The 22,671-nt window shown below is 44.3% G+C and overlaps 1 protein-coding gene across 1 annotated transcript in view; it reads right to left on the bottom strand.

The window, feature by feature from the left end:
• The window catches only part of ALK (ALK receptor tyrosine kinase), a 738,293-nt gene that overhangs the window by 520,503 nt on the left and 195,119 nt on the right, over window positions 1-22,671 (bottom strand). The window contains exon 3 of the mRNA XM_036872826.1: window positions 10,100-10,214. Within this exon, the coding sequence (XP_036728721.1) occupies window positions 10,100-10,214 (115 nt within the window). The remainder of the gene's footprint in view (window positions 1-10,099; window positions 10,215-22,671) is intronic.

Here is a 22,671-nt window from a genome sequence, read left to right as displayed (position 1 = left end):
GCTGGTGAGGATCTCCTGAGTGTTGGAGGTGAACATGAGGTTCCTCCCTGATGCCAATCTCAAAACACAGGCTTCCTTAGCACAAACCCTGTGACCTTCAGAAACTCCCAATCCAGTGGGAGAGATGGACTTACTCACACCTGGCTCTCACGGTAAGCAGACCTGGTGAAGCCAGGAGGACACAGAACAAGAGAGACCTTCTGCCTGAAGGATCACAGGCTCAGGGAGGAGGCAACTTTTGGGCTGCATCTTGAAGGATGGAAGGATATTGACAGATGATAGAGGTTTAGCTAGGAAGTTTGTTAAGAATAGAGGAAGGAATGAGGTTATTCCAGGGAGGTGGGGAACTAGTATTGCTTATTTTTATGTAGTTGTATGAATTTTGAAGCTGGACTGCATAGTATTAAATTCCAGCTCAGATAGTATAATGGTTAAAGGTAAAGTGCTTTCAGGTTCCAGAGGATAAAGTTAGGGACTTAAAGAATGTTAAGGAAATATTTTCTAGCAAATAGAGCCATGGCACCAAAATGCAGGCTATTGGCTTCTCACTGGAGTGGGTCTGATTCCTCTTCAGAGAGCATTAGTGAAGCACCTGTGCTCCAGCACATGGAACTCTGTCCTCATAGTCAGTCCTGACAGTAATGCCATCAATTAGGAATCATGACCATTCCCATTTTTCAGATGACAAACAGAATCAAAGAGAGTGGCTTGAGTCAATGAAGGTAATAATACTCATAAGAATCAGAGCTGGGAATGAATTCCACAACTCAATCCCAACTTGAGTTTCTTCCCCACTGTTCAAACAGAGGCTGGGACATGTCTTGCTTGGATGTCACAGAGGAGATTCAAATAGGCAACTAGGAGGTGAATGAAAGACCTGTGGTTCCCAAACCTAATCCTACAGTCCCCAGGCCCCAGAATCTTGTTTTTAAGAAGCTCTCCAGGTGATGGTGAGGCAACTAGACTGAGACTGGATGTGACTTTACCCACACCGGGATGGTACGGACCCTACACTGATGTAACCCTAGGGCAGCATGAACCCGCTGGGCTGACAGAGATCGAAGGAATTAAAGTGATGATATGAGTAAAGCAATGCTCAGAAGTAACATGTGAGGAAATTCTCTGCAGCCCAAGTACTGAGGAAATATGAGCTATCACCCACACGTCTGCTGTGGAGGGTTAGATGGGGGCTCTGCCAAGCAGGCAGCCTGGGTGTGAATCTCAGCTCTGCCACTAGCCCTGGGCAGATCACTGACCTCTCTGTGCCTAGTTTCCTCAGCTGTAAGATGAGGCTGCTTGACGAGACTGCTGTGGGCCCTGACAGCTCACAATCTCCAGGAATTTCTCACAGACCAAATTATTCTAGGCATCTACTCAAATGGGCGGGTTAAAGTCTTGTTAATCTGAGGGCTCTTCTGACATGAAGTTTTGCACCTGAGATTGCTCTTGACAAAACATTCATTTTAAGAGGATTTCCTCTCATTTTTCTCACTCTTGATCAGTCATTTTCGTGCATATGTTTTGGACACATGTCTTTCTAGACTGGTTAGAAATGCTCTGTATACAATATCTCAGATGTCCCAAAGCTGTCAAAACAAAAATTTCCCAGCTCACTCATGTCTGCTAAATATACTTTTTTAGGTTGAGGGGAAAAAAAAAAAAAAACCTACCCAAAGTAGTTAAAGACACAGCTTTTTGACTTCTAAATGAAAATATGCCCAGGCCAGGAACTGTTCTCCCCTTACACACATGTCTTTCCTGAAACCAATTAATATGACTTTAGGAATAAGAGGGTTTATGGGAACAGCCATACCTTTTACTAAAATAGAGATCCTCAGGGGCAGAAAAGCTCCAGATTGGGAATTGAGAGACTCGAGTATACTCCTAGTTTGCCCCTGGATTGTTCAGCAAATGTTGCAATTTCATCTAGTGTATGTTTATTAAGAACCTAACCAAGTACAAAATACTGGCGTTAAGTACTGGGGATGCAAAGGAAACAAGATGCAGATTACTTGACCTCTAAGAGCTTACAGTCTAGGAATCATGATGATTCAGGGCCACACATAACTAAGATATGAAGAAAAGTGTGACATCAGACATGCAAAGTGCTCTGGAAAGACATTATATAACCTTCCTCAGTGAGAAAAATGGGAACAGTGAGGTCTACAACCTTGCAGGTTGTTCTAATTTGGGGTTAATTTGGTCCCAGCTGTGGGGTGTGAATGCTCACTATATGGTTTCCAAAAAGAAGCTCTACTAAATATAACAGGCAGACTATCTCTTTTTTTTAAAGAATGAATAAGGATTTTATTTTAATGTTTGATTGTTTATTTATTTTTAAATTTACATACGGTAAAATGTCCCCATTTTGGCATACATTTCTAGAAGTCTTGACAAATGCCACAAGCTTAAAAGCCTTATTTCCCAAGTAAACCTTCCTATTAGGTTTGATGGTTCATCAGACCCAGGGATGTTGCACATATATACAAAACAATCATACAAGTATTTAAGCAGCACCATTCAGAGGGACATTTAGGACCATCTTAGGCCTATGATAAAAGTGAACTAGGCTAGAATCTCTATGAGGGGCAGGAGCAAAGAGCTTGGCAAACTGTAGACACCCATTGGATGAGTGGATGTACGATAGATAGATAGATGGTAGATTAGATAGATAGATAGATAAAAGTGACATTTATCATCTTCTCTACCTTGGGTTGGATAAATTAGACTCATCAATGATTGCTTTATCATGTGACCTAGTTTACACTTCGGCCATAAAAAGGATGAAATACAAACTAGGAAGGTAATTTGAGTCATAAGAAACATCTGGGGAGTCCAGGGTTTTGTGGAGTTGGTGTCACACAGTGGGATTCTTGGAGAATTTGGGATGTTCAGGAAACAGTCAGAATGTTCTCAGATTTCAAGAGGGGGATGATACCACATTAGTGTTACAAAAAATTCCATCAACTTTTTCCATAAGAAAAATTCCAAGGCGAAAGAGACTCAGGGTAGCGTGGGTACTCAGGAAAAGCTCTGAGATAGAAGCAGGGACTGAGCTGGGCCTTGCAAGCTAGAACAGGTAGAATCTAGGGAGACAGGTTCAAGGGAAGGAAAAACAAATTAATTGTGGACAAAATGGAATGAGAAAGAAGGAAACATGGGGGAAGGAGGAGGTATGTAAAACAGAAAGGGTATTTACCAGAGGGAGTCCTTGTTCTTTGGGTGGCTTCGACACTGTTGGTGACTCCCACATGTAAAATTCTTTACACCTTTGGTTTCTGTGGCTATTCCACCTTCTGGTTCTCCTCCTACCTTTCCTATTCATCTCTGACTGTTTGTCATGCTCCTCTTCTTCTGTTTACTTCTTAAATGTAACTTTCTGGATCCCTTCTGGGTCTTCATCCTCCAATCACAGCCTCAACCATAGCCTATGCTAATAATTCTCTATCACACCTCTCTCCTCAAAGCCAAGACATGGATTTACAACTCTCTACTGGCCTTCTTCACTTGCATGTCCTGAAAGCACTTCAAATGTAACTTGTTCAACAAAGATCTCACCATCTTCTCCTCTCCCTCTAGAGGTCGTGGTCACCATCTCTCCTTGCCAAATGTTTCTCCTCCTCCCTACTCTGATAATGGAATCTCCATCTACTCAATTACTCAAGCTGGACTCTCCCACATGGGCAACCAAGTCATTCTCACCTTATAGCCAGAATCTCTCCCAGGTTCCCTCCTGCCCTTCCTTTTCCAACCTATGCTTCACATGTAAGATCATATCTAAACCCTTAGTACACCCAGAAGTAACTGTTTCTCCAGGCTCATCTCTCCCAGACCATCTTTACCCTGTGTCACTGGGCTTGACCTATTCCTGGACACCCCTTTGCACATTCATTCCCTCTGCCTGGAAAGCCCTTCTCACTGATCTCAGTGGTGCCTGGGGTCCAAGGCCCAGCTCAGCAGTCCCTATCTCCAGAACATCTGCCTTCCTAAGTCCTCCGCAGAACTGTCTTTCCCTCCCTGTGTTTCAGGGATCTTTGACCACGCCTCTGTTACTGCACCTGTCATACAGCAGGCATGTCTGCCTCTTCCTCAAGAGCTCCTTGTACTATTTGTATTTGTCATGGCCATGACTAGAGCAGAGCCAGGCATACAGCTGGTGCTCAAAGAATGTTTATATCCATTATCCCATTCTCTGGGACACTAAGGGGGAAATGATGCAGGCAGATAGGTAGGGATGCAGAAACAACCCTCAGGAGGAGGTTGCTCAAGATTGGAGCAAGCTTTAGGGAGCCACCTGCCCAGGTGTGAGAGATGAGACCATGTTAACAGGAGAAAGAACACAAGGCCAGGAGACCACACAACCCTGAGTGATCCTTTCCACATTGTCTATCTGTTGGTCTGTCTCTGTCTCTGTTCCCCCATTCATCTCTCTCTTTCCCTTTTGTCAATTCCTTTCCCTGTCTGTCTGTGACAGTCATTTTAAATGGATCTCTTTTGACTTGTTTTTCTTGCTTTTGTGTCAGTTAATCATTCTTTTATTATCTTTTAATCTGACTTGTTTCCTTTCCGTTTCTCCTCACTCAGCCTGCCATTAACATAGAGATAAATTGTTGGTATTTATTGAGTGGGTCTACATGTCTTTATTTTAAAGGCAAGGAATGTGATCAAGGGGAGCATTTTAAACAAGTATCTCCTTGAAACACCTAAGCCAACTGCTTTTCACTTGATTTCCACAGACTGAGTTCATTGGTTCCCAGCAAGTCACTGGTCCTCAGGGTAACAGATGTTCCCTGCTCTTGGTGTTGTATGATGGCTGGCACTGCTGTCCCCTTTGGGACTCAGCCTTTTAGGTGAATAAGTGCAGAGCCTTGTGCTTACCATGTTGTAGATAAAAATACAGAGGCACGGGCTAGGAATGAACTTGACTTCCCAGCTCAGTGGAGCAGGGCTGGGAAGAGAACACAAAAAGGCCTGGCCAATCAGGGCAGAGGAATTGGTAAGAAAGCTTTCAGCCCTGACAATGGTCCACGAGGGATGCTCCCTTGTGGAGCTGCTTTTCACTGACACCAGGCTTTTGAGGGCAGAATGGCAGATCACGGCCAGCCACATTAAATATGTAATTTCAGAAATGTGATCAAACTGACTTCCTGCCAGAGCTATGAAGCAAATCCCACAGGGGGCTGGAGGACCTATTTGTTTTCCATTTTTGATTCTGTGGTAGGTTGATTTTTTTTTTTTTTTGAGAGAGACATTTAATTTACCCAGTCTTTTCAATCAAAGAAATTGATACATTAACAAGACTGGTGATGGTGGTAGCAGCAGCTGGGGAAGTAATTAAAAAGTCTAATCTTTCTTTGTTTCCAAAAGCACCAGTCCCTAAATTGAATGGGTCCCAATGGGCTTGAAAGCAGACAAAGTTTTAATAGAACTTTTACTTAAAGTCCAACACTGGCTTTGTTGTGCCCTGATGCTGAGATTTTGGGAGGAATCTTTCTTTTCCAGGATTCAATGTTCTGGACATTGGAGGACTGGAGGGATGAAGGATTATATTAGTTTACTAGGGCTGTCACAACAAAACACTACAAAATAGGTGGCTTCAAATAGCAGAAATTTATTCTCTCACAGTTTTGGAGGCCAGAAGTCTGAAGTCAAGACGTTAACAGGACCATGCTCTGATGGCTCTAGGAGAGAATCTGTCCCATGCCTTTCCCTAGCTTTTGGTGGCTGCCGGCAATCCTTGGCATTCCTTGGCTTGAAGATGCATCATTCTAATCTCTGCCTCCATTTTTACATGGTGTTCATCCTGTGTGTCATGTCTGTATCTCTGTTTTCTCTTCTTATAAGGACATCAGTTATATTGGATTAGGGCCCACTCTAATCCAGTATGGACTCAACTTAATTGCATCTACAAAGACCCTATTTTAAAATAAGGCCACATTCATGGACACTAGGGGTATACTGAACCCATAGCAGGGACCGGAGTTTATGGTAGGGAAGGCAAGACTGCCCATGGTGCCTGCGGGGGCCTACATTCATGTCTAGAAAGAGGTGAATTACCTGGCCTACCTGGGATAGTCTCAATTTCGGGACATCAAGCCTTGGTCCTATAGCTGCCCACATCTTGGATATCAAATTGGTCATTCAGTCCAAACACCAGGTTGTCCAGGAAATGAGAGCCCTCTCCATAGAGTGGGGACTTCATCTTTGAATTAGCTTTTTGATGTGGTAGAAAGAGCACTAGACTTGAAGTCAGAAAATCTGGGTTCAGTCTTCTCTAATGCTCATCAGCTCCATAACTTGGGAGCACGGTTAATAAATGTCTTCAGCCCTCAATTTACATTTCTATAAAAGTGGGATATAAAATAATTTTCACCCACCACAATTTTATGACAAGCTGAAGTGAGAAAGGGGGGCGTGGAAGAGTTTTGCAAAGTATCAAACTTTTTTTTTTTCAATAAATGAAAATCCTCTTTCTCTGCCTCATCTGGGTAGAAACTTTGGTTATTCTGCTTTAAAAGGTGATCTGATTCTTCACACACCCAGAATAGGCAAACATGAATTAAAGGTGGGCAGGATATCATCTGCTTCTGTGGCTCTAGAACTCAAGGTGATTAAAACCCCCAGTGGCCTCAATCTCTTAGCTACCTGCAGTTACCAAATAAAACAGGTTTTTATCTGGGTAGGGAGTTGGGGTCCAATCCTTTAGCCAAGCCTATAAATAAGTCTTAAGGCATCAGAGCTGGATAATAAAAGGAAAAAAATTCTTTCTTTAGATGTCCCCGCCAGCTTCTTCAAAGCCTTGGGGAAAGAATGTGCAGCTCTGCTTGTTGATGACGCAATTAGCAGGCTCCCATCATTCAAGATAAGAGACAAGAAAGAGCTGGAGGGCTTCCCTGGTGGCACAGTGGTTAAGAATCTGCCTGCCAATGCAGGGGACACAGGTTCGAGCCCTGGTCCAGGAAGATCCTACATGCCGCGGAGCAAGTAAGTCCGTGCGCCACAGTTACTGAGCCTGCACTCTAGAGCCCGTGAGCCACAACTACTGAGCCCATGTGCCACAACTACTGAAGCCCACACGCCTAGAGCCAGTGGTCCGCAACAAGAGAAGCCACTGCAATGAGAAGCCTGCGCACCACAACAAAGAGTAGCCCCGGCTCGCCGCAACTAGAGAAAGCCCACGCGCAGCAACAAAGACCCAATGCAGCCAAAAAATAAATAAATAAGTATATTTAAAAAAAAAAAAAAAAAAGAAAGAGCTGGAATCTGATACCAAATGCCATTGAAGAAAATATATTTTACACAACATAAAAGGCCCCAACGTAAATTAGAAGAAATATGGGAAGACTTCAAAAAGGTAGGTCAAGCTTTTTCCTCAAGCAGATAATTACAGACTGGGGTGAGTAAATCTTATTAGCCTCTCTCCACCTCGTCTCTTCTCATAAAACACCCTTGAAAAGAAAGCCATACTCAATTCAGGACTGGACAAGCTTGCCTGAGAGGGATGGCCCGCCACTGTCTATCATGATGCCTGTGGTCGGGTTGTTGATGCCTACCCTGCCGCCCTCTCCTACCTCCCCCTCCAGACGTCCCCTCCCACCTCCACCCCAGAACGCAGGTGAAGACAGCCAGCCAGGCACCAAGCTCCACCACTCAGGGCCCGCATCGACTTGCTGAGTCTTGGTTACTTCTCACTGTCTGAAGAACTATCCCTTCAGGCAGCAATTTTCCAGTCAAATTTCTCTGCCCAAGTTTGAGGTCTTAAAATTAATGAAGTTGTTAACATTTCTTAAAATGTCTTTCGCGGCAGTTGAAAGGTGTGGATTTATCACCAGTGAGCCTGCTGGCCTCTTTGGTTCATAGAGAGATATGCGCTGAGTCCCGCAAACATCTTTAAGAGAACAGGAGTCTCAGTCTTCAGTCTGCTCTGCTGTGTGTCTCAGGACTAGTCTTCAACCTCAGTGCCCCAGAGGTGCTCTTTGTGGCAATGGGCTGAGCTCCCTACAGGATTGTTTCTCTGGACAATAAGCTCTGAGAGAGCAGGAGCAAGTCTCACTTATGTTTGTGTTTGTATCACCTCTAACATTTGGCACTGGACCAGGCACACACCGGTGGTGGTGGGGACAGGTGGGTCCTTATGAGTCTCAGCTGAATTAAATATAGGAAGAGATGAAAAGGCTCTGAGATTACCACTGCACCCAGTCAAGGAGCCACCAACCAAGAATCATCTATTCTCACCCTGTGAATCAGTAGCAATGATGGTGCTGACTTTGGCACCCTCACTGAGCATTTCGGCAAGGCCTGACCAATGGTTTGGGTTCCCTCCTCTGCCAAGAAGGGAAATCATGAGGCTTCTAGGCTAAAAGGAGCATTTGAAAGGAATCCTAGGAGTCTTGCATATCTATTCTTTTGCCCAAGGAGCATGCCACCCCACCCTCATTTTATACATGAGGTAGGTGAGGTCCAGGGAGAGGAAGCAGGTGTATCAGAGCCAAGCAGTGGGCATGTAGCGGTTTAAATAAGCTCCGGTGGTTTTCTCCTTTCAACTTGAAATCTCTTTCTAGATGTTTCAAAGAGAACAAATGCAATGTCCTCTGTGTCATGCAGGAGGCAGACTGGCCTGTTTTGGACATTCTGCATTTTATAGAAGTTGTGGAGATGCTGAATGACTTTGAGAGCAAATTCAAACAACGTTATCCAAAGACTGGTTCTATCACAAATCTGGTTTTACAAAGCAATAACAGTATAAAGGACCAGATTTCAATTATTTATAAACACCTGCCCTTATCCTAAGATGATACTCAGTGTCTGGCTTAAATAAAATCAAGCAGTAATTCTTATCTGGAACCTCCTGACAGCTACTGATCTTCCCCTGCAACCGGGGAGGCTTAGCAGTATAGCAGGAAACATCCCAGCAGAGTACAATTCTAAACTGCCCTAGGGTTTTTCATGCATTTATTTTTTAAAGTTTGAAATGAAGGTACAATTAATATGAATCAAGACTCACTGCTCTACGAAGGAGGGACACTAGCAGGTGGAAGGTCTGTTAGGTGCACTTTAAAAAGCTCAGGCCCAGGGGCAGAGACTGAGTGGCAGGAATAGGTAAATATGCCCAGAAGGGAATCTAGAACTCAGTGTATACCAGGTTCATAAATACTTAGTTGAATCAGGCCTGATGAGTAAGTTCCATCCCTGAAGGCCTCTGCATTCATTTATCATGCACAAGCCTCTATGAGTTTCTTCTATGTGATGGGATAAAGTGGGGAGCAAACACAGATTTGTGCCTGCCCTCATGGGGTTCACCCTAGAGGAGTTCAAGAGAAGAAAAAAATGTCCAAGTTGAAATACATCAGCTCTCCTCCAAACCTGCCCTTTCCTCTGCAGAGGCCCAGCTCCTGTGAGCTATTAGGATGAACATGGAGGATGAGGAATGCTACACCATGTAAATATGGCCTCACCCTAGCAGTCTGCGTAGGTAGCTCCCTAGGAGAAAAAGTGAAGGGAAGAATTCTGCTTTTGTAGTTAGAAAATCCACTTTGTATGATCTTATTATGCTCAATTTCTGCATCTGTAAAAATGGAATGGGACTTGGCCTCCTTACCTCTGAGGTTGTTGCAGAATCAAATGAACTGAAATAATACCTAGGAACACGTCTGGGTACTTTTAAGGAGGTACCTAAACGTAAGGAAATCACTTGAGGGGCCCCAGAAGACCCTCATAATAACAATCCTCTCTTCAAGAGATCACTATTAGAAACACTCATGGGTTAGAACCCTGTATCTAGAAAGCTACAGTCAAAATTCAAATAAGCATTACATCTAATGACTGGTAAGGGGATGTCAGGAATACCACACACATAAAGGCTGGGGGGATGAGATATGGCAGCGACAAAGCCCTTGGCTTCCTCCAGGATACATAAGGCAGCTGTCAGTCTGGAGAAGCCAGTCCTGGGGGGAATGGTCTTAAGTTGGGTGTCAATGGAGACTAAGGGTAGAGAAAGACTTCCTCCCCGACAAGCCATACATCACAAGCTGAAACTCACAGCTTCTTTAATTATGAGATGGTGACAGTACATCACAAATAACTATCAAAATATACTTACCATATCGGCTACGATGAGACAGGAAAGGGAAGGAATCTTTCATTATCCAGGTCAGATTCCAGGCAAAAGAATCAGGAGGAAGAGAAGGCAGGTTTGTTGGTGACTCCAAGGAGCTCTGACGGGAACCTAAAAAGACAAAGAGAACACTGATCTTTGCCCTTGGGATGTGTCTTTTAGCTGTCACTCATATTGCTTATAAAAGAAAATTCATAAAAGGCTTTCATGACATCAGTTGGAAAATGAGGGGAAAAAAGACTGAGTCACGAGTAGGTTGAATTGACCTCAGTACCTCACTGCACATTTTCTACCAAGGGCAGCCAGATCGAAGAAGTCTGAATCTTGTGACCTAGGCCATGCCAAACATCTCTGGGAGACGAACTAGAAGCCAGGCTACTTAATGGCTTGGTCTAATAGCTCTATCCAAAGTCTATTCTGCTTATAAGAATTTGTGCAACTTTACAGAGAACTTTAATTCATCTCATTTAAATAATGCCTCCACTCTACTTTATGTTCCGACTTGTAACTTCATCTAATGTTGTTTGCTTGGGTTATTGCCTTATCAATGAGAGTGTTGAAACTGCACTCAGAAGTTATGAGTTTTGACAATTGTGTTATTTTCAGGAAAAAAAAAAAAAAAGCTAGGTGATGAGTTTTCCCATAACTAAGAGCCCAGGGAGCCACAAAGGATTAATGTTTCTGATTTGCATGAGAGAAAGAAGGGTTGAGAGAAAAGGAGCAAAAGCAGCATTGTTCCTTTGCTTAACAGTACCTCAAGTGGGTTTTGTGGGGTGAAAAGTAATTATAATATATCTACAAATCAAATGAACACGGGCTGCATGCTCTTATGCAGTTCTTCCCAGAAATCCCCAACTCAATCACTATTTGCTAACGTTTTAAGGCAGGCAAAGCTTTTTCTGTTAAAAAAATAGAATCAGTTTGAGAATCAGTTCTGTTTAGGAGATAGACACATAGCAAGACTGAGTGTGGGGAGGAGGCAAGGAAGGGAACTAGAATTTCTTCTGCAGCTTCCATGGGCGAGGCACCATGCTGGGCTCTTAACCCACATAATTTCGCAGTGACCCTCTGAGATAAGCATTACCATCCCTGTTTCACATATGCAACAACTGAGGCTCAGAGGGGCAAATGATGGAATCTGAAACTGAAGCCAGTTTTGCCTGGCCTCAGGAGGCCATGCTATACCATGGGTGGGCTGGTTTGCTACTCAAACAGTAATTGTTAAACCACCTAGACTGATTTCACAAAGAGGAAGAGGAGGAAGAAGAGAAAGAATAAAAGGAAGCAACAGTAGCAGTAGCATTTTTTTAGCCTATTTGCTTTGTAGATTCTTCCACATCACCTCCAGCACGCAACCCTCCTTCAACCCTCTTTTAGTATCAATCCCTCTTCGCACACTTTAAGGAAATAACTGCCCTGAGTGGCCACAGCAGACTTTTGTTTCCAGACCGCTCCACTGTTTTATTTACAGGTGCTGCCTTTGGGTAAAGCCCACTTGTTCCTGCCACTAGAACAGAATGGGCATTCTATGTCCTCCTTCCTAAAAGAAACACTCTTCTTTCTGCCTTCCAACGATTTGAGTTGGAAGTGCTGGCTTCTGAGTACCTAGAAAAGAGTTTTTGACTTTTCTCCCACATCTGATCTAAAGAGATAAGAATTGAATTGGTTAGTACCCAGATACATCGTTTGCAGCATTTCTCCAAAATGGCTGAGAGGAATGCACTGAAAGGGGTCAGAAATTATGTTAGTAAGTTTCAGAGAGCAGCCATCTCATTTCACCCTCACATCAACTCTGTTTTATAGATGGGCAATGGGGCTGAGAGAAGTGAGGTCCAAGACCACACACGTCTACTTAGGAGCAGGCTTGAGTGTATTAGACTTTTAAAGAATTAATAATATTAATTGAGCACACATGGACCAGCCATTGTGCTAAGTGCTTTAAGTGTGTGATTACATTCACTTCTTAAAACAACCTTGTGAATAAGTATCAATACTATTATTGGGCCTTATTTTGAGCCCAGGGAAACTGAGGCTGAGAGAGCTTGGATGCCCTAACTGTGGCCACATGGCCAGCAGGCAGGAGACCAGAGTCAACAGACCAGACTGGCCTGATGCTATAGCCCATGCTCCTTCCACCACCCTTCATGGACCCCCACAAACTACTGCATGGTGCTTCTCAGTTCTCTACAGGGCCCTTCAGCATCCCCATGGGTCAATGGCTAAGGTCAGAGATCAGAGTATGCTCCAGAATGGGGCAACAGTGTGAGGGGTGTGAGAAGGCTCTGACAACCAACTCCTTGCATTAACCCCCATGTGATTAAAAATTGGCATCTCCATGTCTGCGTCATCAACATAGTTCAAATTTTAAGTAATTCTGAAGCAACAGGAAGACCAAGTCTAGGCAATATTTCCCTGTTTCAGAATGATGTCATTTTTCTTAGCCATACAGTTTGGGAATGATATTAACTTCTTCCTGGATTGAAGCACCAAGTGGATGGGGCTAGACTTCAGGAAGCACTTATGAATCTGTGAGTGGGCACAGAGTGGCAGATGACTTTTAATATGGATAAGGGCCAGGTTATATATTCAGGGGAAAAAATATCTGAAATCATTCAAAAGGAAGGGCTCTGAGGGCTGAGTCATGGCCCAGCAAGGAGCCATGGGCATCACTGTGGGTCATTCCTAAAGACATAAGCTTAAACCATTTTATATCCAAAAATGCCAATAAATAGTTGGGCACCTTCAAAGTTAAATACTGAAGAGAAAGCAAGCATTTTCGTCCCGCCCGTACAGGAACTCCCAGAATTTCTGCTAGTAGGTTGGGTTCACATGGTCCTCAGAGGGAAGTGGATAGTGGTTTGCTGGATCAGGCTGGGAGAGCTAATGGAGGGGTCAGCCAAGAGGATGAGCCTCCTCACCTGAGAAGGTGAGGACCGAGAAAGACACAGTCTACATGAATGAGGTTGTTTGCCCAAATCAGAAGCACTGACACAGAAATGCGTTCTAATTAAAGTTAATAGAATATGCATACATTTAGAATAGAAAGAAGAAAGTACTGCATTTAAGTGCAGGGAAGAGGCTCTCTGCTCCCTTCACACTCCGTCTCCACTACCTACCCCCCATCCTCAGCCCTGGTGGGAATGGGGGTTTCCAGCATAGAGGAAAGCTATGCCATAAAAAGCAATCCATTTAAGCAAGAAAAAACTTGGCTCTTTGGTGCTTCCCTCTGAGAACGTGAGGATCAGAGTAAAATGGGTCTCACCAGCACAGACTTATGGGGTGAAGGTGTGAATTAAGACCCGCTGGCTCAAGTAGAGTGTATCTTGGAATCTGGGGGACAGAGGCAGAAAGGAAAGGAGAGGGGAAAGTAGGAGCAAGAGCTTCCAGGTGCCCAAGTGATGGCCAAGACCACCTGAGAGAAAAGTAAAGAAATGTACTCTGGACTGAGGGCATTACTGATTGGTTACAGATAAGATTGTTTTATGTTTTTCCTTTGGGGTGAGGGAGATGGAGATGATATCCTGAGCCCTTTTCCAGGCACCACAGGGTGTCTAGGCAGAATGAAACCCCCAACCTCTTGACACAGCTTTTTCCACTGTGCACCACCCCCCTTGCATCCTCAGCTTAGATTCCAGTGTTCATCACTATCACAATTCCACTGTAATAATTCCCTTGCAAACAACCGCAACTCACTTCCTTCTTTTGTCCTTCACAATTGTCCTGAGCAGCTGAATGTGGTGGTAGGAGAGGAGGGGAGCAAAAGGGGAGGAGGAGTACACCAGAGGCTGACAAGTCTCCCTTTAAAATCATGACAACAAACCTCAAGAGGACCCTCAGGACTGCCCAGGAATCCTTCTGAATTCGCTAATGGGCTCAATTCACCCTCCCTCTCTCTAGACCCACTCCTTCCAAGTTTCTCTTACCCTTCAAGCTTCCAATCCTCCACCCCCATTTCTCTACTTTCTCAGCTAGTGAACTTGTTTCTTGTTTCATTGAAAAAAGAGAAACAAATCTACCAACTTACAGGTATCAGTACCTATATATGCTACCTTCTGTCCTGTTGCAGCAGATATGCTGTCTACACTCCTAAGCAGTGGCAGCCTCTCCACTTCGGTGCTAATCTCATCACTTCCCAAGAAATCAGCTGTTGCAATAGTCTGCCCTTTCTCCTGCATCAACAATTTCCGCCCTCTTCCAAGTCAATCTCATCTGCAGCAAACATACACCATCTTAAAAAAAGAAAAGAAAAAACTTCCTTGACCTTCACACTCTTCTTCAGCCATCATCCAATTACTTGCTCTCCTTCACAGCTAAATACCTTAAAAAGATTTGCCTATGCTTCTGTCTCTAGTTTTCCCCTCTCATTTTCTCTTTTCTTTTAATTTTTTTTTATTTTTATTTTATTTATTTATTTTTGGCTGCATTGGGCCTTCGTTGCTGCACGTGGGCTTTCTCTAGTTGCAGTGAGCGGGGGCTACTCTTTGTTGCGGTGCACGTGCTTCTCATTGCGGTGGCTGCTCTTGTTGCGGAGCACGGGCTCTAGTCGTGTGGGCTTCAGTAGTGTGGCACACAGGCTCAGTAGTTGTGGCTCACAGGCTCTAGAGTGCAGGCTCAGTAGTTGTGGCGCACGGGATTATTTGCTCTGTGGCATGTGGGATCCTCACAGACCAGGGATCGAACCTGTGTCCCCGGCATTGGCAGGCAGATTCTTATCCACTGTGCCACCAGGGAAGCCCATCCCCTCTCATTTTCTTTTAAACTCAATTAAATCAGGATTGTCTCCACTACTCCAGGTCAAGGTCACCAAAGACCCCAAGTTGCATACACAATGAATGAGTCTTGGTCCTTCTCTTACTAGACCTCTCAGCAGCATTGGACCTCGCCGATCCTCCCTGCTTCTTGGATTCTTAACATCTCTGTGACCACATGGTCCTTGGTTGCCATAGTTCTTGCCTCCTAGTTCTGTGGCAGGTCCTCTCTACTCTTCTTTGCTAGATCCTCCTCATTTTCCAGGCTGTACAAAAGGAACATTCTCCACCTCCCAGCAGTAACTGCCCAGGAGATTTCATGGCTGAATATTGTATTTCATCGCAGTGGTTTTAACCAGCTGACAGTGATCAATGACCATGAATTTCAAGTGACCCCAGGACACCAGACCCTTCCTGAACTTCACTAAAGTCTCTTAACCAATGAACAAGGGACTTGTTTTAACCAAGCATGTTCAGACTTATGAATTCATTCTCTCCTGTGCAAAGTGCTGATTTTCAATTCTGAATTAGTATGACCACCATGTAACCCTCTTCCTAAGGCTTTAAAAACTCTGACTTTTATTCCTTAGAGAACTACTCAGTGAATTTCTTGCCTGACATGTAAATAAGCTCAGCTTTTTTTTTCTTTTTAAAAAACTTGATGGGGGAGGGAATCTCTGTTTTATTATTTGACAGTTGTTAAAAGTTGGGTAACTTGGGACATTTCTCCATCTAAACTCACTCCCAAAAATGATCTCATCCAGTTTCAAAGCTTTAAATATCATCTATATATTAATACTACTAAATTTATATCTCCAGGCCCAACCTCTTCCCTGAACAGCAGAATGTATGTCCAACTGCCAGTTTGAAATCTCCATCTTATTCCTGGGTAAGTATCACAAACTTAACACATGCAAAAATAAAAACATGATGTCCCTCCACTGAAACCCCAGGTGTTCCCTATTTCAGATAGCGATGACAAAACTCTCCTGGTTACTTGGGCCAAAACCAAGGAGGAATCCTTGACTTCTTTTTCCCACACCGCACATCAGTTCATCAACCAATCTTGATGACTCTACCTGCATTTTGTCCCTCTCTTCTCTCCCCACATCACCTCTTACCCTGACAACTGCTATAGGCTCCCAGCTGGTTCCCTGCTTCTACTATTGCTCACCTTCAGTGTGCTCTCCACGCAGCAGTCAGACTGACACTCCAGCCCTGAAATAGCATTCACATTTCTTGCCATAGCCTAGCCCTTTAAGGCCCCACATGATCTGGCCCCTTGTTCTCTCTCTGACTTCATTTCCAAACATTTTTCCCTTGATCATGGAGCTCCAGCCCCACAGGTCTCCTTGCTATTCTTTTTTTTTTTTTTAAAGAAATTCACGTTCTTTTATTTATTTATTTATTTATTTATTTATGACTGTGTTGAGTCTTCGTTTCTATGCAAGGGCTTTCTCTAGTTGCGGCAAGTGGGGACCACTCTTCATCGCGGTGCGCGGGTCTCTCACCATCGCGGCCTCTCTTGTTGCGGAGCACAGGCTCCAGACGCGCAGGCTCAGTAATTGTGGCTCACGGGCCCAGTTGCTCCGTGGCATGTGGGATCTTCCCAGACCAGGGCTCGAACCCGTGTCCCCTGCATTGGCAGGCAGATTCTCAACCGCTGTGCCACCAGGGAAGCCCCTCCTTGCTATTCTTAAACTCGCCAAGCACACTCCCATCTCAGGGCCTTTGCACTGGTGGGTCTCTCAGCCTAAAAAGCTCCTCTCCCCTAGAGGCACAAGGTCATTCCCTCTCTCCATCCAGGTCTCTGCCCAAATGTCACCTCCTCAGAGACAGCTTCCTGATCATCCTATAGGAAAATAGCACACCCCATTAACCACTCTCTATTACCTTGACCTGCATTTATTATTGCTTATATTTATATTCATCTGTTTATTGTGTCTCTCCTGCATTAGTCACTGCTATGTCCCCATGCCTGGCACATAGTAGGCACTCAATAAATATTTGTCAAATAATGAAACCAGAGCCTTTGAGAAAATTATTAGCTCTGGTACTTATTAGCTGTTTAACTCAGGCTAATCACATACTCTGTGAAACCTCAATGTCCTGAAAATGATGATAAAAACAAGAATAATGGATGCTTTAACAATTCTCAGGGTTTTGTATGGGCCAGATGAAATAATGCACACTTGATGTACTCTTCAAATATCAGTCATGCCACTCTTGAAATTTTATGCTTCTATTTCTGTTTCAGGATCCTAACTGAATGGGAGTCTTGGTTCCTTCCCTATCTGAGGATCTAGGATAAAATGTCCAAAAATCAGAAGTGCTCCAGAAGAGCTGCTTCTCTATTATTCACTAGTTAATTATTAACTCTGCCAACTGTCCACAATCTCTGCTACCCCAATTTCAGTCAATTGGCAATGTCTCTATTTTCAGTGTTTATTTTTATATGTCTCACTGTGTGTCTGTTTTTTTCGAAGTCAATGTACATAATATAGTGAATATATCATAGTTGTATCGGCATAAATAATAAAGAGCTATGCGTGTGTGATGGTTATTTACATGAATGCCCTGGGTTCACTAGCAAGCATGTTTTACAAACCTCCATCAACAAAATGTAAAAATGCTTCTCTTCTAAACGCTCCTTGGAACTGCTCCTGTCTTGCCTTGCACACATTTTACTTATTTATTTTCCTCTCAACAATAAAACAATCAGTGACAGCCTGCTAGTTTTTCCCCCTTATTTGAAAACACACTTAATAATGCATTCTTTTACAATGATTTTGTGTCACACGAAGCAAAGCTTAATGTGACCAAATAAATAGCCATCCAGATGTCAAACAGCAGTGAGCGGGCACAGCAAGGCCCGGTGCACAGGAGAGGCCTCCTGCCTGGGATTGGCAGCCCAGGGAAACAGTTTCAGTATTCACGGGGCTGAGCCCACACCTGTGCAGCCAAAGAAACCTTCTCAGTGAAATTACATGACTACTAGTCAGCGGTGATGTTGGAGTTGTGACAGGCAGTTCATTTAGTCTGAAAAACAGAGATGTGATTTTCAGACAGTCGAGGGAGAATTAGCAGATGTGTCCTTTGTCCTAAACACACAGACCTCCCCACACGTTCTCCAGGCCTGGAAATTGAGGGGGCTGAACTAGCGGTTCACTAAGCTCTTCTCCAGTTCACATAGTCAATTCTCGCGGAGTTTGCTTTCACATTTCCTTCCAGCTGGCTCATTCAGAGAGGAGCTATTAGTGTCAGGGCGGAATTTGAATGGGAACTAAAAGGCCCCCACTCCACCTCACCTTTCACTAAACCCCACTCCCCCCTGCCAGGAAGGTTTGTGCTCTTTCTTGGTAGCTCAAGTCCTGAAGCAAAAATTATTATTTCTCATAATGTTCTCTTGTACCATTGAAAGGCACAGTTTCAACACATGTTCCTTGCCTCTCCCCGATCCCAAAAGGACCTGTGTATAACTACTGAGTTCATTCAGCGGTGAACCCCATCTGTCAGTCAATAAAAGCAGGCATTCCTTCCCAAGGCATGGCATTAAGGAATATTGATGCAACACAAAGGAAATTGTCAGCATGGTTCTAGCTCTTGGGGATTGGTTACCTGCAGGGTATATTAGACCCAAACGAGAAAGGGAATCACAAAGAGGCTGCTACAGAAACGGCTAAAATGTGTAAATTTGAAGCCATCACACTTTGGCCACTACCTGCTTTTTCGTCCTTATTTCCCACTCAGAATCCTTTCACATTCTATGGTCTCCGTTACACGTAAGTCTCCAATCTTTTGCCCAAGCTGATCTCTGCCTAGAACATCCTTCTTGACCTGCTGCTTTCCTAAATTCTACCCTTTCTTAAAGGCCAAAACCGAATCCTTCCTTCTCCAAGGTTCCCCATCTTTCCTGAGCTGCAGCCCCATCAAAGCAGTTGAGCTGGGATCTGGAGTGGCCCAGAGCAAAACTTGACTGGGCCTTCCTCCTCCTTAACCATTACAGCTTATTGCCACCTAGGAAGGTGCCATTAGACCATTTATCAAACAGGCTGTTCAAACTACCTTGGTTGTTTATGACAATGAAGTATAATAGTTTATTAATTTCATTCACAAGTCTCAAGCTCATAGATTTAGAAGAAATTAGCAAAAATTTTTCATGGAGGCTGTTGTTCTGTCTCATGTAGTACATGCTTCCCAAGGTCAGGGTCAGGGCCAGATCAGGGGCATAGACCCCAGGTAACCCCTGATACCATGTCTGTGTAGGCCATCAATGACTCATAATTCAAGGTCAAAGCCAGACAATGAAGGTAATATGACATTCAATGCTGCCCCTTTAGAGTTTGTGTCCCAAGTCACTACATTTTGACCTATCTAGAGATGACCTCAGTGTCCCAAGAAAGAGCTCCTGACTGGCCTGTGAGCCTGCAATGTCTCCTCTTGCCCTGGAATCCCTGCTCCAGGTGTGCTTGGTCACTGGTCCTACCTACCTAGGCCGGGTGGACTCACTGGCTTTCGGTAGTAGAGGAAGACTAATTGGCACTTGTACTAAGCCAAGAGCGCAGCAAAGAAGGTATCAGTCTCCAGGTAGCCTGATGCTTCACACACACACACACACACACACACACACACACACACACACACACAAGCACTCCTCCCAGGCTGGGGTGCTTCCATCAGCAGGGCAACGTGACCCTGTGTTCTGGGTCCGTTTCTGTGGCTTGTTCATACTCTCTTTATGAAATTTACTCCACTGTGATCTCGAGCCTATCTTCTCCTCCCAAAATACACTGACTAGAATAATAATCAAAAGGAAGACTTTGAACTGCCACCAGGCCTTTCATTTTGTGATCTCAGAGAGCTTTACCAGGCACTAAATAACTAATGTACCACAAGTGACACAAAGCCCAGGCAGCCTAGGGAACCAGTCCCTCAATGAAGGACCCTTCTCTTTCCAAGTGAGGGAGTGCCTGTGGGGACAACTGCCCACCAGCAGGCCCAGTAGTCTCTGGCTGAGTTGGACAAGAAACTACAAACTATCCATAAACAATTAGTCTTCTCTTGACCTGATATTTCTAGTTAGGAAGTGACAGTTACAAGGGTGACCCCTGGGGAGGGCATGGCCCACTTACACTAGAAGACGTGACCTCCAGCGTAGAGGAGTGGATCCTAACTACTTACACAGTCACTGTGGTTTGACTTACTGATGCCTTTCAGAGCCTTTCACTCTCATAATGCTTACAATAGTCCGACTAGTTAACCCCTTTTACAGATGAGAAGATTGAAAACTCAGAAAGCACAACTGCCCTACCCAAGGTCACATAGTGAGAATCATGATAAGACATTCGACTGAAGACCCTGATATATGGACCAACCAGAAATGCCACTCTTCAACACAGACCTCTTGGAGATGATGTTGATTGCCCTGGAGAACAGTGACAGTGTGTTAAATACAGAAGAAACACCGATCAGATTGCAGATGCCCGAAGCATTCTCCTAACTGAGGATGACAGAATCCTTTCAGGTCAACCAAGAAGGTGACCTAGAAACACACACCTTCAGTCAGGGCAGCTGGCTCTCCAGGGCCTCAAGCTCAGCCAGCACTGTTTCCATGACAACCACCAGGTCTGATGCTTGGCCTTGAAATGGGGCCTTGGCTGGTCCAGGGAAATGACGTTCGGGATGGGGAGATGGAGAGGGGCAGAATACTTTCTAGTAACTTCCAGCCCTTTCAATCCTTCTTTATCTACTTGTCACTCCTCTCATTCCAGAAAAAAAAGAGTCTATCCTCCAGGAAACCACACTTTAAATACTACTTTGCTCAGAACAAATACCTCTCACCCATGGCTGGACACATTTCTAGAAACCGGAAGCAGAATGGTCAACAGGCTACTGTGTTAGATAGAGACCTGGGTTCCTGGGAACAGAGATGTTACTGTGAGACCTTGGGTTAGCTACTTAACATTTTTGAAGCACTGTTTCTCTACCTTTAAAACTGAACTCATCGTGCTTTCCCATCCAACTTTAGGGATGCTCTGAGAATTAATGAGACAGTATATACAAAGCCCTCAGGCTCTTTTGAAGAAAGATACACTAGAAATCCTTGTGCTGTTACCAAAGGGCATGTCATGATGATACATTTTAAAACATTCTTCACCTGTATTACTAAAATAAACTCAGCTTAAATTAAAACAGATAAGCCAATAACCTAATTTGCTTCTCCCTGTTCTGGTGTTGCATTTCCCTCTTGCTTCCATTCATCTTGCACTGTGAACAGCAGTGGTCAATGTTACCCTTGACTCCTATGTGGAGACCTAGGGTGAGAGAGTTGGGAAGGATTGTAAAGACCGTTTATGTATGTCTTCCCATCATATATACGAGGAAGCTGAAACACAGGAAGGGCCAGTGCTTTACCCAAAGTCATCTCATTAGTGAAAACTCGAGAAACTGATCTTCTGACCCTTCATTCTGTGCCTCGCCTAACCATGGAAGAAGGTAATAAAGAAAGAAGGAGGGGAAAGAAATAGAGTGACATATATTTTGTTCCTTAAACCTTTAAACTACTGCTCTGTGCAATACTCTGGGATGAAAAAGAAAGTAAGGGAAAAGCCAATACTTCATGTGTGCCAATTATGCATACAGGCCCCATACTGGGTATTTTATAACCATCGTCCCATGTCAATCTCACAATTTTCTCAATGGGGGATTATTATCCCCATTTCTAATGAGACCTAAGGCTCAGAGAGATTAAGTAACTTGCCCAAGGCTTTGGAGCCAAAAGGGATGGAGCTAAGATTAATTCATTTGATGAGTATTTATTGAGCATCTCCTATGTGCCAAGCTCTGCCCTTGACAGTTAGGATGTATTAGTGAATAGAATTAAACATCTCTCTCTTAAAGCTTACAGGTTGAGGAGCTTAGAGTGTGGTGGGGCAGCAGCAGACAGCAGTCCACCAACCTCACAAATCCTTGTAACATCTCAGGGTTGGTGTACGTTATAAAGGAGAGATAAATGGGGCTTCCTTGGTGGCACAGTGGTTAAGAATCTGCCTGCCAATGCAGGGGACATGGGTTCAAGCCCTGGTCTGGGAAGATCCCACATGCCGCGGAGCAGCTAAGCCCGTGTGCCACAACTACTGAGCCTGTGCTCTAGAGCTCACGAGCCACAACTACTGAGCCCACATGCCACAACTACTGAGCCCACGTGCCACAACTACTGGAGCTGGCACCTAGAGCCCGTGCTCCACAACAAGAGAAGCCACCGCAATGAGAAGCCCACGACCGCAACGAAGAGGAGGGCCCACTCGCTGCAACTAGAAAAAGCCCATGCGCAGCAATGAAGACCCAATGCAGCCAAAAATAAGTAAACTTAAAAAAAAAAAAAAAGGGAAAGATAAATGGCCCTATGAGAATGTACAGAAGAGAGACTTGACTCATCCTTAAGGCCAGGGGAGGACTTCCTGAGAAACTGATGCTTGAACTAAGGGTCTAAAGTAGATGAGTAGAGTTAACTAGTTAAAGAGAGTGGGATGGGGAGGGAAGCCAGAGAGGGTCTCCTAACCTCTTCACTGTCTCTCCTTTCAGGTCAACTAGGAAGGCCAGCTAGAAACATACACCTGTAGTCAGGTATATGTTATGTCAGGGCCCTCCAAGGCCTCAAGCTCAGCTAGCACTGTTTCCATGGAAACCGACACCAGGCCTGATGCCTGCCCCTTGAGATAGGGCCTTGGCTGATCCAGGGGAAGCATGCTTAGGGTGAAATTTGTCAGAGGCCTGGCAGTCTGATGGAGGATGTGCTGAGAAGGAAAC

This window comes from Balaenoptera musculus, chromosome 13, assembly GCF_009873245.2.
Source record: "Balaenoptera musculus isolate JJ_BM4_2016_0621 chromosome 13, mBalMus1.pri.v3, whole genome shotgun sequence".
NCBI lineage: Eukaryota > Metazoa > Chordata > Mammalia > Artiodactyla > Balaenopteridae > Balaenoptera > Balaenoptera musculus.
Note: the sequence above shows the minus strand (reverse complement) of the source record. Positions and strands in the feature narration are given on the sequence as shown.